This window comes from Dreissena polymorpha, chromosome 1, assembly GCF_020536995.1.
Source record: "Dreissena polymorpha isolate Duluth1 chromosome 1, UMN_Dpol_1.0, whole genome shotgun sequence".
Lineage (NCBI taxonomy): Eukaryota > Metazoa > Mollusca > Bivalvia > Myida > Dreissenidae > Dreissena > Dreissena polymorpha.
Genome location: NC_068355.1, coordinates 51,907,467 through 51,921,455, shown reverse-complemented (window position 1 = coordinate 51,921,455; position 13,989 = coordinate 51,907,467). Strand labels below are relative to the sequence as shown.

Below are 13,989 nucleotides of genomic sequence, written 5' to 3'. Positions count from 1 at the left end.
CGTTTTTACGAGGCACGATTAATGTTGCTATTAAATGCTTAAAATGACGTTTTAAGTATTACAGAATTGCATGAACACATGCAGTTAATTTTTCTAAACTGTCAAGTGAACATCCGGTAATGTTGCTATTTAAAGTTATGATGCAATTGACTTCCAATCAAGACGAGGGTTTTCCATCTGAACATGCGTATATCCGGAATACTGAACTGTACATGTACATTTTGTAGTTTGAAATGCAAAGTTCAATCCATTATTAGTACAGGATCGAATAAAAATGAAAAGCCATTTTGAGTGTTGTCTTATTATCTTTATTACTCAATATCCCCAGAGTAACAGGCCTTACTCAAGTGTTAATGGCGAACGACATTACACACGTGTGATCATTGATGCAATTAACAGATTAATTTCCTACATCACAGTATCGGGAGCAGCCGGGTGAAGCGGGACGGTGAAGTATCAAAGACAACATTTCTCACCTTTTGCCGACACTGGAATAGTTATTCGCACTTCGAGATAAACCACATTAAATACATGTAAAATCGGACCTCGGGACAAAATTTTATATCGAGATATCGAATTATTCGACATAAGGAAAATCGAGATATGCGATGTTTATTTATATAGATAAAGAAGGAAAAAAGTTGGGACATTGAGCTTACTTCGACATATCGAGAATATCGAGATATTCAATGTCGAGATAACGAGAGTGGACTGTATTCACATACTATGCATGCCACCCTAGCCTTAGCAAATATTCTCTTACTATGCCACCAAACCCCAAGAAGGTATTCACTTACTATGCTATCAAACCTCAGTTTCATTTACTATGCTACCAAACCCCAAGAAAGTATTCACTTACTATTAAACCAAACCACAAGAAAGTATTCACTTACTATGCCACCAACCCCCAAGAAAGTATTCACTTTAGCAACCAAACCCCAAACAAGTATTCTCTTACTATGCAACCAAATCCCAAAAAGGTATTCACTTGCTATGCCACCAAACCCCAAGAAAGTATTCACTTACTATGCCACCAAACCACAAGAAGGTTTTCACTTGCTGTGCTATCGAACCCCAGTTTTATTTATTATGCTACCAAAGTCCATGTAGGTATTCACTTAATATGCTACCAAACCACATATTTCACTTAATATGCTACCATATCACATATTTCACTTAATATGCTACCAAAGTTCAAGACATTATTCGCTCACTATGCTTCCAACCCCAAGAAGGTGTTCACTTACTATGCCACCAAACCCCAAGAAAGTATTTGAATACTTTCTATGCTACCAAACTCCAAGAAGGTATTCACTTACTATACTACAGGGTGCTGGATCAACGGGGGTTCACATGGGGTTTACACACGAGCAGGACAGAATGTAAACACACTGTTAATAAACACACTGTTAATAACTTAATTTTTTGCAAATAAGTTATTGAAATACATTAACAAACATCTTTCATGACTAAAAGACAGTTTTTCTTGCAGTTTTTGCAGATATCTTAAGATTTAATAATAAACCATTTCATACGTCTGAAATCAGTGCCAAATTTTCACGTTGTGTGCAGCATAACCGTGTAAATGAATGCGATACACATCAAGCTTTAGGCCATTGCCATAAGCAGCATAAAAAACTGTCTTTTATGCACTTTTTGCACTTCTAAAGAAATTTTGTAAAAAGTTATTTGAAGAAACGCACCACATACTGGTGTGTTTTTACATCTGTTTAAGTTCAATTGTGAACCCCACAAAGTCATGTGATTCTTTACCCTGACTACCAAACCCCAAGAATGTATTCACCTACTAAGCTACCAAATCTCAGGAAGGTACATTTGTATTAACTTACTATGCTACCAAACCCCAAGAAGGTTTTCACTTGCTATGCTACAAAACCACAATAAGGTATTTACTTACTATGTTCTCAAATCCCCCAGTTTTACTTACTATGCTACCAACGCATAAGAAGGTCATTATCCACTTACTATCCTACCAAGCTGCGATAAATTATTATTTACTATGTGTCCAAACCTCAATAAGTTATTATCCCCCACCATAGGCGGAGGGATATTGTTTTCGCGTTGTCCATCCGACTTTCCATCTTTCCGTCCGTCCGTCTGGAGCCATATCTTGGAAGTGCTTTGGATGATTTCATTGAAACTTAGTATGAGTATATATATGGATAACAGGATGATGCACGCCAAATGGCATTGTACACCATCTGTTAATAACGGAGTTATGGCCCTTTTTATCTTGAAAAAATGCTTTTTTAGTGTCAAATATAACACTTTTGTGTCCAGAAGCATATTGGCGGGGGATATAAATTCAACGAATTTTCTTGTTTTCTTATTATGAATACAAGAAAAAATGTATTGAATAGATAGTTAAAGAAAGATATGAAATAAATAACTTTGTCTTTCTTAGTTTCCTTTTGTTAATGTCATATCTAAAGTTGACGTTATTAACTGCGCAAGCTTTGCGATTGATGAAAGAAAGGGTGGAGAAAAGATTGATCTTCTTATAAAATGAGATCTTGCAGTTAATATACAAGAGGAATTAATAAACCAAGTTTGCTAAACATTTGACTCTTTTCAGAAGGTGATAATCATTGATATTGGCACAAGTGGGATCAGAGCTGGTGTTCTTGGAGAAAGACGTAAGTCCTGCCTGTGCACTCTCCCGGATTGTTAGAATGGGTGCTGGTATTCTTTCATACTGATTAGGGGTACTTTACCAAAACATAATGTTAAGAAATTGTTTTTCTGTTAGCAATGGTGGGTTTTACCATATTATTAATCAATTACCAGTGAGGACAATAGGTCTGTCCCCATGTGTGCACTTTATTTCAGTGTTGTTGTTTTAAATTAGACAGAAATTGTGATTGATGATGTCATGGAAATGATATAAAAACATCAAATCTTGATCCTGCAAAAAGTACTCAAGCTATGTTGATGAAACTTGGTATGTGGTTAGAGAGAGCATTATAGGGAATAATTATGGTTTTTTTTCAGTTGTTTTTTTTTTCTTAAGGCAAAAATTGTGGTTGCTATGGTTACAAATGCTATGGTTGTGGAAACAAGTAAAAAAAAAGATCTGGTTCTTGTGATCTCTTAAAAAGTGTGTTAGCTAGGTTGACAAAATATGGCATGATTATAGACGGTCAAATAGGGGAATATGCACTTGTTTAAATTTCAGTTTTTTGTCAAGCAAAAATTGTGATAACAGCAATAAGTGAAAACTAACATCTACATCCTGGGACAACTGAAAAAATATTTGAGCAGGGTTGATGAAAATCTTTGTTCACATAGAGGGCCATATGGTGAACACAGGGCTCTTCTGAGAGGGCAACCTGGGTGATAACTGTGCCAAAAAGTAATACTTTTCCCTTTAATGACATGAAGTAGAAGTCCACTTCGCCTTCTTTATTAAAACTTTGCAATCTTCAAAATGCTTAGTTTATCCATTTCATAAAATGAAAAGGGGCGCTTGTTATTTATAAAATAACAGCAGGGGATTAATCATGTACAAAAGCTGATGTCTTAATATTAAAATGTTAAAACTATTTGTATACACGTAGACCAATGCTCACATATTAAGCACCATATGGTAATGTATTGTGTTCCATGTAGAAAATACCAACTGCTATAGCAGATCTGTGAATGTAAGCTCACATGCTGAACAGCTCTTACAGATCATGATGGCGCCTTAAAAGTGTCCAGGGCCCAGTATCAAGAACAGTCTTGTGTCCAGGGCCCAGTATCAAGAACAGTCTTAATTGTTTGCTCAATTCAGAAGATGAGCTTTGAGCATTCACTCAGCTGAGAATTTAGAATTTGGGTCAGCTCATGAACAATCTCAAATGTTTGGTATACAATTATGCACATATTCCCCTCTCAAACTCCGGGTTGAGTCAGACTCAAAACTCAAAAAATATTTTCTTGACGCCAAGTTTTGCATATGGTCAAACTTATCTCAATTTTTTTTTATTAGTTGAGTCAGAATAGTGACTTAAAAATAGGCTCATGGCCATCTTTTTCAAGAATAATTTCAAAATAAGATGTATATATCTGAAAACACATACTATGCATAGTATACAATCCACTTTAAAATGAAATAAAACAGTATTTTAAAAACTAAATTGTTTGCTTGTTATTAATATGGTTTAAAATTTTCATGAATCTTGTTGTTTCTATTATTTTATATTTGCACATTAGTCATGCATTTTATGTATTGTAAAGTTATAAATAATTATATACATGTATTGATATTTTTCCTTGCACACAGCCACTCTGCCCCAGGTGTTCTTTCCAAGTGTTGTTGCCATCGATAAGTCCACAGGGAAAATCATTGTTGGACCTCATGCTCTTAAACCTGAAGTTCGGCAGTCATCCAATGTGATCAATCCAATCCAACCAACCAACAAGGTGGATAAGGTAGGGTTGATTTTGGTGTACTTTTTGGGTTAAAAGCAACTAACATTCATGTGATGTTGTTGAGAGGTGCTCAGTTTTAACAAAAAGCATTCATCTGTATGCATAAATTTGTTTAATCATCGTGTTATATAAAATAAAGCACAAATCATTTGGTTGAATTAACCGGTATGATTAAGTCAGTGTGCAGATTGTATTTACTGTACAATATAAAAACATCCAAATCTTCTTAAGCAAAGGTCATCAAGTAGTATTACACACATTCATTTGAGCCCTGGTCAGGAAAAATGGGGCTTAATGCATATGCGCAAAGTGTTATCCCAGATTTAGCCTGTGCAGTCCACTGAAAATCGAGTCTTAGAGGCTTAAAGTGTTTGGACTACACATGCTAATGTGGGACAACACTTTACGCATACGCATTAAGCAAAAGTTTTCCCAGAGTCAGGCTCTTTTAATTTCTGTACTGAGAGGCATAGTTCAAAATAAAATATTGTTACAGTATACATTTAACTTGAAGAAATACATACCTGTTCTGACAATTATTTTGCCTGCCCTTTGACTGATAATAGGAGCTTTGCTCTAGGAATACTGGATTAATGCATGTGTGTTTAGTGTCATCCTTATAAGATAAGCCCATGCTGTCCACACAGGCATCCACACAGGCTTATCAGGGATTATCAGGGAAAACACTTTCAGCCTTTAGACAGGAACAGACTTCCTTTAAAATCCCATAAACCCTCAATATCAATGAATATTTCGTACAATATTTAGAAAAATTCAGTTAACACATAAAAGAAAAAAAAAATTGTTCCTTATAGCAATAGCCAAACTTTCAACGCTAGATGTTGTCTGGTAACTTAGATTTAACGCGATACAAAATGCTAGTGTTTTTTTTGTGACAATATATTCCATGTGAATTTCCTGTGACGATATGCGAACATTTACAAGCAAAAGTGAGATTGGTTTTGGGCAGCGTCTGCAGCACGCTGTAGTTCTCATGAATACGTAGGTCTTCCGACGCTGCCCGAAGCCAGTCACGCTTTCACTTCTAAATGTTTGGATATCGTCGCAGGAAATTCACATCATGACGTGGAATATATTGTAGCACAAAAAAGCAAGCATTTTGTATCTCAGTAAATCTTCAATCCATGTTACCATACAACATCTAGTGTTGATATTTAGGCTATTGCTATAATGAACACTGATTTGTTATGGGTAAATTTATTTGATTTTAAGTATTTATGTGACTTAAAACTGTAAATTCCACAAAAGTGAAAAGTGTCAACCCTGATAACAAGCCTTTGCTGACTGCACAGGCTTTAAAGGGGATGACACTTTACACAGCCATTATGCCAAATTTTCCATTATGCTTATTTGTTATAACTGAAGCTGGTTTTGGTTTGTTTACCTTAATTTTGCATGCCAAGTTGTTATTGTTTGCATGCCCCCATTCCCTCATTCAGCAGGTACCTTCACCATCAGTGTTGTTTACTTTTGTAGGGCCAGGTTCTACCAGTAAGTTCCATTTCATCTCATTTTGCCTTTCCTTTGTGTCTTCACACCATCACTCATTGTGGTTCTCTATCTATAGGATTTTGCTTACAAAATGCCCAGTGCTTCAGATTCATTAATTATTTATATAAACTTTAAATTATCATTTAGTAAATGCAAAACATTTCCACATAATTTCTGATGAGCTAACAGAAGACATGCCTTTTAATCTTTCCACATTATATAAGTGGGTTCATCAGTTCCATAAATCTAAATTTCAACTTAAGAAAACTTAAGTAAAAGCTGATGGCAGTATTTTATTTATAATGGAGGGATCATCGTAAAAGCAAATCCATATAATTTTTTATTGCTTTCATATACAAACTTCCAGTGAATACCGTAATTACTGTCAGTTTTTGGGTACTTAAAAATTTGTATCCGAAAATTAAGATACGAAAAATGTATATAAAAATACAGATGTCCAAACATTTTGGGACAAATATGTTAAAATTGTTAATGAATTGTTATATGGAAATAAAAACATAAAAATAAATAAAATAATAATAAAAAAATAAATGTGCAGTGTTTTATCGTGTTGTACTCTTATTTCTCTGCTTTGAAATAAATACAACTTCACACCTGTGCAATCTCTTACCTGAAATGGTATATAAAAAGTAAAAACATTAAAGTAACATACTCAAAATCAACTAACATTTTGCAAAATATTTTGTCATAAAAAATCAGTGTTCCTAACTGAGCTTGTTATATTTGATCGACAGTGTATTTTTTCTTAGGTGTTTGCAATTGATTTATTTTATATTCTTAATCAAAGTTTCATTAAAAAAAACTTGCTTTATTGGTGGAGGGTCTTTTTGTCAACATAATGGACATAACTGTAAAATAGTACTCGTTTAATTTGCTTTTAATTAATTTAATGTGTGAGCAAATGCATATCTTCATTCAAAATAGTAAAAATGATGACAAATATGAAAGTTTGAGCATGAATTGAATCTGTGTAATGAAAAATTGATATGAGTGTTACTCTGGAAAAACCAGGCTTAATTTGTGTGCGTAAAGTGTTGTCCCAGAATAGCCTGTGCAGTCTGCAGGCGCTAAACCCCAACGACATTTTTCACCTAGACTGGACCTTCGTTATAAGAGACTTATTTGAAATAAAAATTCCATAAAAGCAGAAAATAATGCCCCTGATAAGCCTGTGGATACTGCACAGGCTAATCTGGGACAACACGTTACACACATTTATTAAGCCAGATTTTCCGAGATTGCGGCTAATATAACACCACTTTCATGCCCTTTCCTGCATTAAATATATTTAAACATGTGAACACATTCTACTAAGCGTCCTTATCCATTATGTAATCTTAAACCCACTGTCAGTCATGTCTGAATGAGATATTCCTTTCAGCCACTCATCCTTTTTATGTCCCCCACCACTAAAGTTTGCTCCAACTTTAACATTTTGCCATAACTTTTGAAATATTGAAGATAGCAACTTCATATTTGGCATGCATGTGTATCTCATGGAGTTGCACATTTTGAGTGGTAAAAGGTTAAGGTCATCTTTCAAGGTCAAATGTAAAAAAAATATTTATTTTATGATGTTGAATTACAAATTAGTAAAAGATAAATCTCCAACACAGAAAACAATATTAAAAACTAAAAGGAATACATACTTAATAGTTTGCTATTATCAATTATGTAAGCTTTTTAAGTTTAAACCTATGTATTTTAATTTGATTGCATCGAAAGGCTTATTAAAATGCTCTCGAGTCCATTTCTTGGGTAGGACAAATACACCACATCCACTATGCCATGGTGACCTTAAAAAGCTTTTGACTATTATAGTTATTTACCTTATTTTGATTATTTATGTATGAAGAGAGGTAACTCTTATAATATCTGTACATTTCTTGTTGAAATAATGGGAGATTTATTATATATTGTCTTCTCTTTGCAGTTCAACATTGATATGGAGGTGATGCAGGCTATCTTCCACAAGGTGTTCTCCGACCTACAGATCAATCCCACCCAGTTCCTGGTTAGTAGACTGGTGCTCACACAACACTTACATTTGAGCCAAGCTCTTGTAAAATGGGGCTTAATACATTGGTGTAACATGTCATCCCTGATTAGCCTATGCAGTTTGCAAAGGATAAATCAGAGACGACATTTTTATACCCCCACAAACAAAGTTTAGGGGGGTATATAGGAGTGAACTTGTCTGTCGGTCGGTCGGTCCCTTGGTCGGTCGGTCTGTCGGTCCGTATTAAGTGTCCGCTCTCTAATTCAAGTAGTTTTCATCTGATCTTGCCAAACTTGGTCAGAAGTTGTATCTACATGATGTCTAGGCCAAGTTTGAACATGGGCCTTGCCAGGTCAAAAACTAGGTCACGGGGTCACTTAGTGCGTTTTAAATATTCAGCATGTTGTCTGCTCTCTAATTCAAGTAGTTTTCATCCGATCTTCACCAAACTTGGTCAGAAGTTGTATCTAGATGATGTCTAGGCCAAGTCGAACATGGGCCTTGCCCGGTCAAAAACTAGGTCACAGGGTCACTTAGTGCGTTTTAAACATTCAGCATGTTGTCAGCTCTCTAATGCAAGTAGTTTTCATCCAATCTTCACCAAACTTGGTCAGAAGTTGTATCTACATGATGTCTAGGCCAAGTTCGAACATGGGCCTTGCCGGGTCAAAAACTAGGTCACAGGGTCACTTAGTGCGTTTTAAACATTCAGCATGTTGTCCGCTCTCTAATTCAAGTAGTTTTCATCTGATCTTCACCAAACTTGGTCAGAAGTTTTATCTAGATGATCTTAAGGCCAAGTTCAAACATGGGCCTTGCCGGGTCAAAAACTAGGTCACAGGGTCACTAAGTGCGTATTTTAACGCTCAGCATGGTGTCCTCTCTCTTATTCAAGTAGTTTTCATCCAATCTTCACCAAACTTGGTCAGAAGTTCTATCTAGATGATCTGAAGACCAAATTCGAACATGGGCCATGCCAGATCAAAAACTAGGTCACAGGGTCACTTAGTACGTTTTACACATTGAGCATGGTGTCCGCTCTCTATTTCAAGTAGTTTAAATCCGATTTTCACCACACTTGGTCAGAAGTTGTAACTAAATGATGTGTAGGTCAAGTTCGAACATGGGCCATGCCGGGTAAAAAACAAGGTCACGGGGTCACTTAGTGTGTTTTAAACCTACCATGTTGTCCGCTCTCTAATTCAAGTAGTTTTTATCCAATCTTCACCAAAATTGGTCAGAAGTTGTATCTTGATAATGTCTAGGGCAAGTTTGAATATGGGTCATGCCGGGTCAAAAAACAAGGTCACGGGGTCACTTAGTGCGTTTTAAATATCACAATGTTGTCCGCTCTCTAATTCAAGTAGTTTTTATCAAATCCTCACCAAACTTGGTCACAAGTTTTATCTAAATGATCTCTAGGACAAGTTTGAACAATGGCCATTCCGGGCCTTAAACCAGGTCATGGGGTCACTTAGTGCGTTTTTTAACATTCAGCATGGTGTCCGCTCTCTAATTCAAATACTTTACATCCGATCTTCACCAAAATTGGTCAGAAGTTTAATGGAGGTGATCTTTAGGCCAAGTTAGAACATGGGCCTTTCTAGGTCAAAAACTAGGTCAAGGGGTCACTAAGTGCGTTTTAAAAATTGAGCATGGTGTCCGCTGTTTTTTGTGAAGACAACATGCAAAATATTATGTGTCAATGCGGTATTTGGGGGTATATGTCACATCTGTGACAGAGCTCTAGTTCGGTTTTATTGTACATGTTTTTTTGTTTTAATTAAGCCTCTTAGCAAAAATTCAGTTAAGACGGAAAGTATATTGTCCCTGATTAGCCTGCACAAACTGCACAGGCTAATATGGGACAACCCTTTACGCACATGAATTCAGCCCCATTTTCCCAGAGTGAGCAGGCTTATTTGTGTGCATGGGTCTTTCTTGTGTGGAGATAATTATTGTCAACATTGTTGTGTTTGTTAAACTTGCAATATCAATAAATAAACTATAATATGGCGACAAAACGGAAAGAACTGGGTTTTGGAAGTTAACTGTCCAAATGCACTCTGTCTAACCCTATTCAAATTTTGATAGATAGCTCATGCCAGCATGCATTTTTTTCAGCATGTTCTTTAAATGGGGTACAAAGAAATTAAAGGGACCTCTTCACAGATTTTGGCATGTTCTGAAGTTTGTCATTGAATGCTTTAAATTGATTAATATAAACACTGGAACTAAAAAGCTCCATTAAAAAGCAAACAAAAATGCAATTAAAGAAAGAAAAAAAGGAATCAGTTTCTGAGCTGGCACAACTCTCCTTTGAAGTAAAATCTTTCACTTAGACCACTCGGCCATCCGTTTTCATACAGTGAGTGGTGTATTTTATTCTTTATATAAGCAATCATGGTAGTGTCACAAAATATAACGATAATAATTGAACTCTCCAAATTATTCAATCGTTTAGCGTTTGTGACGCTTAATAATTATCAGGTTTTTAAATAGTCAAAAGATGCATTTAATGGATATTTTAGAGCATGTTAGATGTTCAGTATTACTATTTCCAGGCAAGTATCATAACTTCAACAAAAATTTGCTGATGCTGAGATAATTCTTTCAAGAATCCGAGTCATTTCTGTTAAAGGTTATGCTGAGATAAATCTTTCAAGAATCCGAGTCATTTCTGTTGAAGGTTATGCTGAGATAAGTCTTTCAAGAATCAGAGTCATTTCTGTTGAAGGTTATGCTGAGATAAATCTTTCAAGAATCCAAGTCATTTCTATTGAAGGTTATGCTGAGATAAATCTTTCAAGAATCCGAGTTATTTCTGTTGAAGGTTATGCTGAGACAAAACTTTTAATAATCCGAGTTTTTTCTGTTGAAGGTTATGCTGAGACAAAACTTTTAATAATCCGAGTTATTTCTGTTGAAGGTTATGCTGAGACAAAACTTTTAATAATCCGAGTTATTTCTGTTGAAGGTTATGCTGAGACAAAACTTTTAATAATCTGAGTTATTTCTGTTGAAGGTTATGCTGAGACAAAACTTTTAATAATCCAAGTTATTTCTGTTGAAGTTGATGCTGTGATAAAACTTAAGAATCTGAGTTATTTCTGTTGCAGTTTATGCTGAGTTTAAAAAACGGTCACGAATCCGAATTATTTCTCTTGAAGGTGATACTGTGATAAAAGGGTTTATAATCCGAGTCATTTCTGTTGAAGGTGATGCTGAGCACGCCTCAGACGCTGGGAGAGAAGATGCGAGAGGCCATGATGCACATCCTGATAGATGAGCTGCGTGTGCGCGGTGCGTGCATGGTCCAGCAGTCCCTGTTGGCGCTCTACTCGTACAACGCCATGTCGGGCATCATTGTGGACATTGGGGAGAGACTGGAGATACTGCCCATATATGAAGGTCTGTGTTCTGTTATACTGCCCATATATGAAGATCTGTGTTCTGTTATACTGCCCATATATGAAGATCTGTGTTCTGTGATACTGCCCATGTATGAAGGTCTGTGTTTTGTTATACTGCCCATATATGAAGGTCTGTGTTCTGTTATACTGCCCATATATGAAGATCTGTGTTCTGTTATACTGCCCATGTATGAAGGTCTGTGCTCTGTGATACTGCCCATAATGAAGGTCTGTGTTCTGTTTTACTGCCCATGTATGAAGGTCTGTGTTCTGTGATACATAACAGTTTTGTTTTTTCCCAATCTAAAAAAGTATATATGTTTCCCAAATCAATGCCTAAATTCCCAATTGAAGGTTTCTAATAACAAAAAAAATCCACAAAAAACATTTCCCTATTCAAATGTGTAACTTAAACCTAACTAAATATGATATTGAAAACATGTTTATTATCAATTTAAAAGTACCGTAATTTGCCTCGGTTTAATTAAGACACTCTAAATCTATGGACAAAATAATTATTTTTTTGTGTCTCTAAATTTTCCAATGTACAGGGTTTTAGTCCATTATTAATGACTCTAAAAAATTATACAATATTATTTACCCAGAATTCTGCCCTGTTGCACTTATCTGTTGACACTTCAATTATGCGATTTTACAATTGATTAAGGTCATTAAACCTGGCCCATGAATGCCATTTAGTCAATGGACCATTAAATTTGGTTTATGAGGTAAACAGCTATGTACATGTATGTATGATGATGACAGAAAGGTATTTTACCCAAAAGCTTGAAGTGAAACATATGTCAATGTAATTTATACCATATGCGCCGTGGTATTTTACAAGCACATGCTAGTATTCGTTTCAACAATAAACCCGATACAGATTGCATACCCGTATCCGATCGTCAATGTAATATTTTTTAAGTATCTCTACATTTTTGAACACCTGTATCTTTGTCTCTAAATTTTCGGACATCTGTATCTTTTGAATATTTTTATGTCCCCCACTATAGTAGTGGGGGACAAATTGTTTTTGCCCTGTCTGTTGGTCTGTCTGTTGGTCTGTTGGTCTGTTGGTCTGTCTGTTTGCGCCAACTTTAACATTTTGCAATAACTTTTGCTATATTGAAGATAGCAACTTCATATTTGGCATGCATGTGTATCTCATGAAGCTGCACATTTTGAGTGGTGAAAGGTCAAGGTCATCTTTCAAGGTCAGAGGTCAAATATATGGGTCAAAATTGCTCATTTTATGAATACTTTTGCAATATTGAAGATAGCAACTTGATATTTGGCATGCATGTGTATCTCATGGAGCTGCACATTTTGAGTGGTGAAAGGTCAAGGTCAAGGTCATCCTTCAAGGTCAGAGGTCAATTATATGTGGCCAAAATCGCTCATTTTATGAATACTTTTGCAATATTGAAGATAGCAACTTGATATTTGGCATGCATGTGCATCTCATGGAGCTGCTCATTTTGAGTGGTGAAAGGTCAAGGTCATCCTTCAAGGTCAGAGGTCAAATATATGTGGCCCAAATCGCTTATTTTATTAATACTTTTGCAATATTGAAGATAGCAACTTGATATTTGGCATGCATGTGTATCTCATGGAGCTGCACATTTTGAGTGGTGAAAGGTCAAGGTCAAGGTCATCCTTGACAAGGTCAAGGTCATCCTACAATGTCAAACATCATATAGGGAGACATTGTGTTTCACAAACACATCTTGTTGTATCTACAACTATTATGGTTTTTGTTACCAAAAATACAACAACACCTATTTCCCCATTGGTCAAAACAAAGCGATTCTTCCAATGCAACTGGCCCCAGCCCCATTACCAAAATTGTGCGAAATAAACACTGTGTAAACTTTTCTGTTAACTCTTCAGTGCTGGAACCGAATTTTGAAGGCCTTTGCAAACAGTTTGGATCCAGATGAGACACCACAGAATGTGGTGTCTCATCAGGATCCAAACTGTTTGCTATTCTGATAGTATTCTTATTTTGTTAAGAAAATGCTAATTTTAGAAATTCAGCAGACGACATTTTAGCAGACTACAAATTTCCCAGCATGCAAAGGGTTAAAATGCTACTACTGATAGTAGTCTGTTAGTATGTGTACGTTCATTAACTGGCAGAAAAGTAGAAAAGATATGTTGAATGCCTGTTCTGTATAAACATTGTATTTGTTTTAAGGATATTTTGGTCATAGCTACTATTGTAGCTAAAAGTGTTTTTTTGTTGTTTCTAGGAGTTCTTATTGAGGGTGGTGTATCCAGGCAAGCCTATGGTGGTACCAAGATACAGGACTCGCTTCACATCTCCCTCCTGGAGAATAGATACAAGTTCAGCACACCAGTTGAGAAACTGCTTGTGAAGTACATCTGTGAACAGGTAGGGTGTCATTCACTAGGACTGTCAGTCTGGGGTTTAATGGAGCCTGGTTCTAAAACTGGGCTTGTGCTTAAAGTGTTGTCCCAGATTAGCTTGTGAAGTCCATGCAGGCTTATCTGGGATAACACTTTTGCTTTAAGTGAATTTTTACTAAGAACAGACTTTCTTCAGACAAAAAATACTATAAAAGCAGAAAGTGTCGTCCCTGATAAGCC

At 35.9% G+C, this 13,989-nt stretch overlaps 1 protein-coding gene across 4 annotated transcripts in view; it reads left to right on the top strand.

Annotated features, from left to right (window-relative positions):
* LOC127880612 (uncharacterized) overlaps positions 1–13,989 on the top strand; it is a 108,108-nt gene that overhangs the window by 81,890 nt on the left and 12,229 nt on the right. For 2 of the 4 annotated variants that reach the window (XM_052427923.1, XM_052427929.1), the window contains 6 exons: positions 2,597–2,657; positions 4,286–4,434; positions 5,932–5,946; positions 7,901–7,981; positions 11,185–11,377; positions 13,632–13,774. In XM_052427923.1, the coding sequence (XP_052283883.1) occupies positions 2,597–2,657; positions 4,286–4,434; positions 5,932–5,946; positions 7,901–7,981; positions 11,185–11,377; positions 13,632–13,774 (642 nt within the window). The remainder of the gene's footprint in view (positions 1–2,596; positions 2,658–4,285; positions 4,435–5,931; positions 5,947–7,900; positions 7,982–11,184; positions 11,378–13,631; positions 13,775–13,989) is intronic. The other 2 variants (XM_052427936.1, XM_052427946.1) reach the window with 2 other exon arrangements.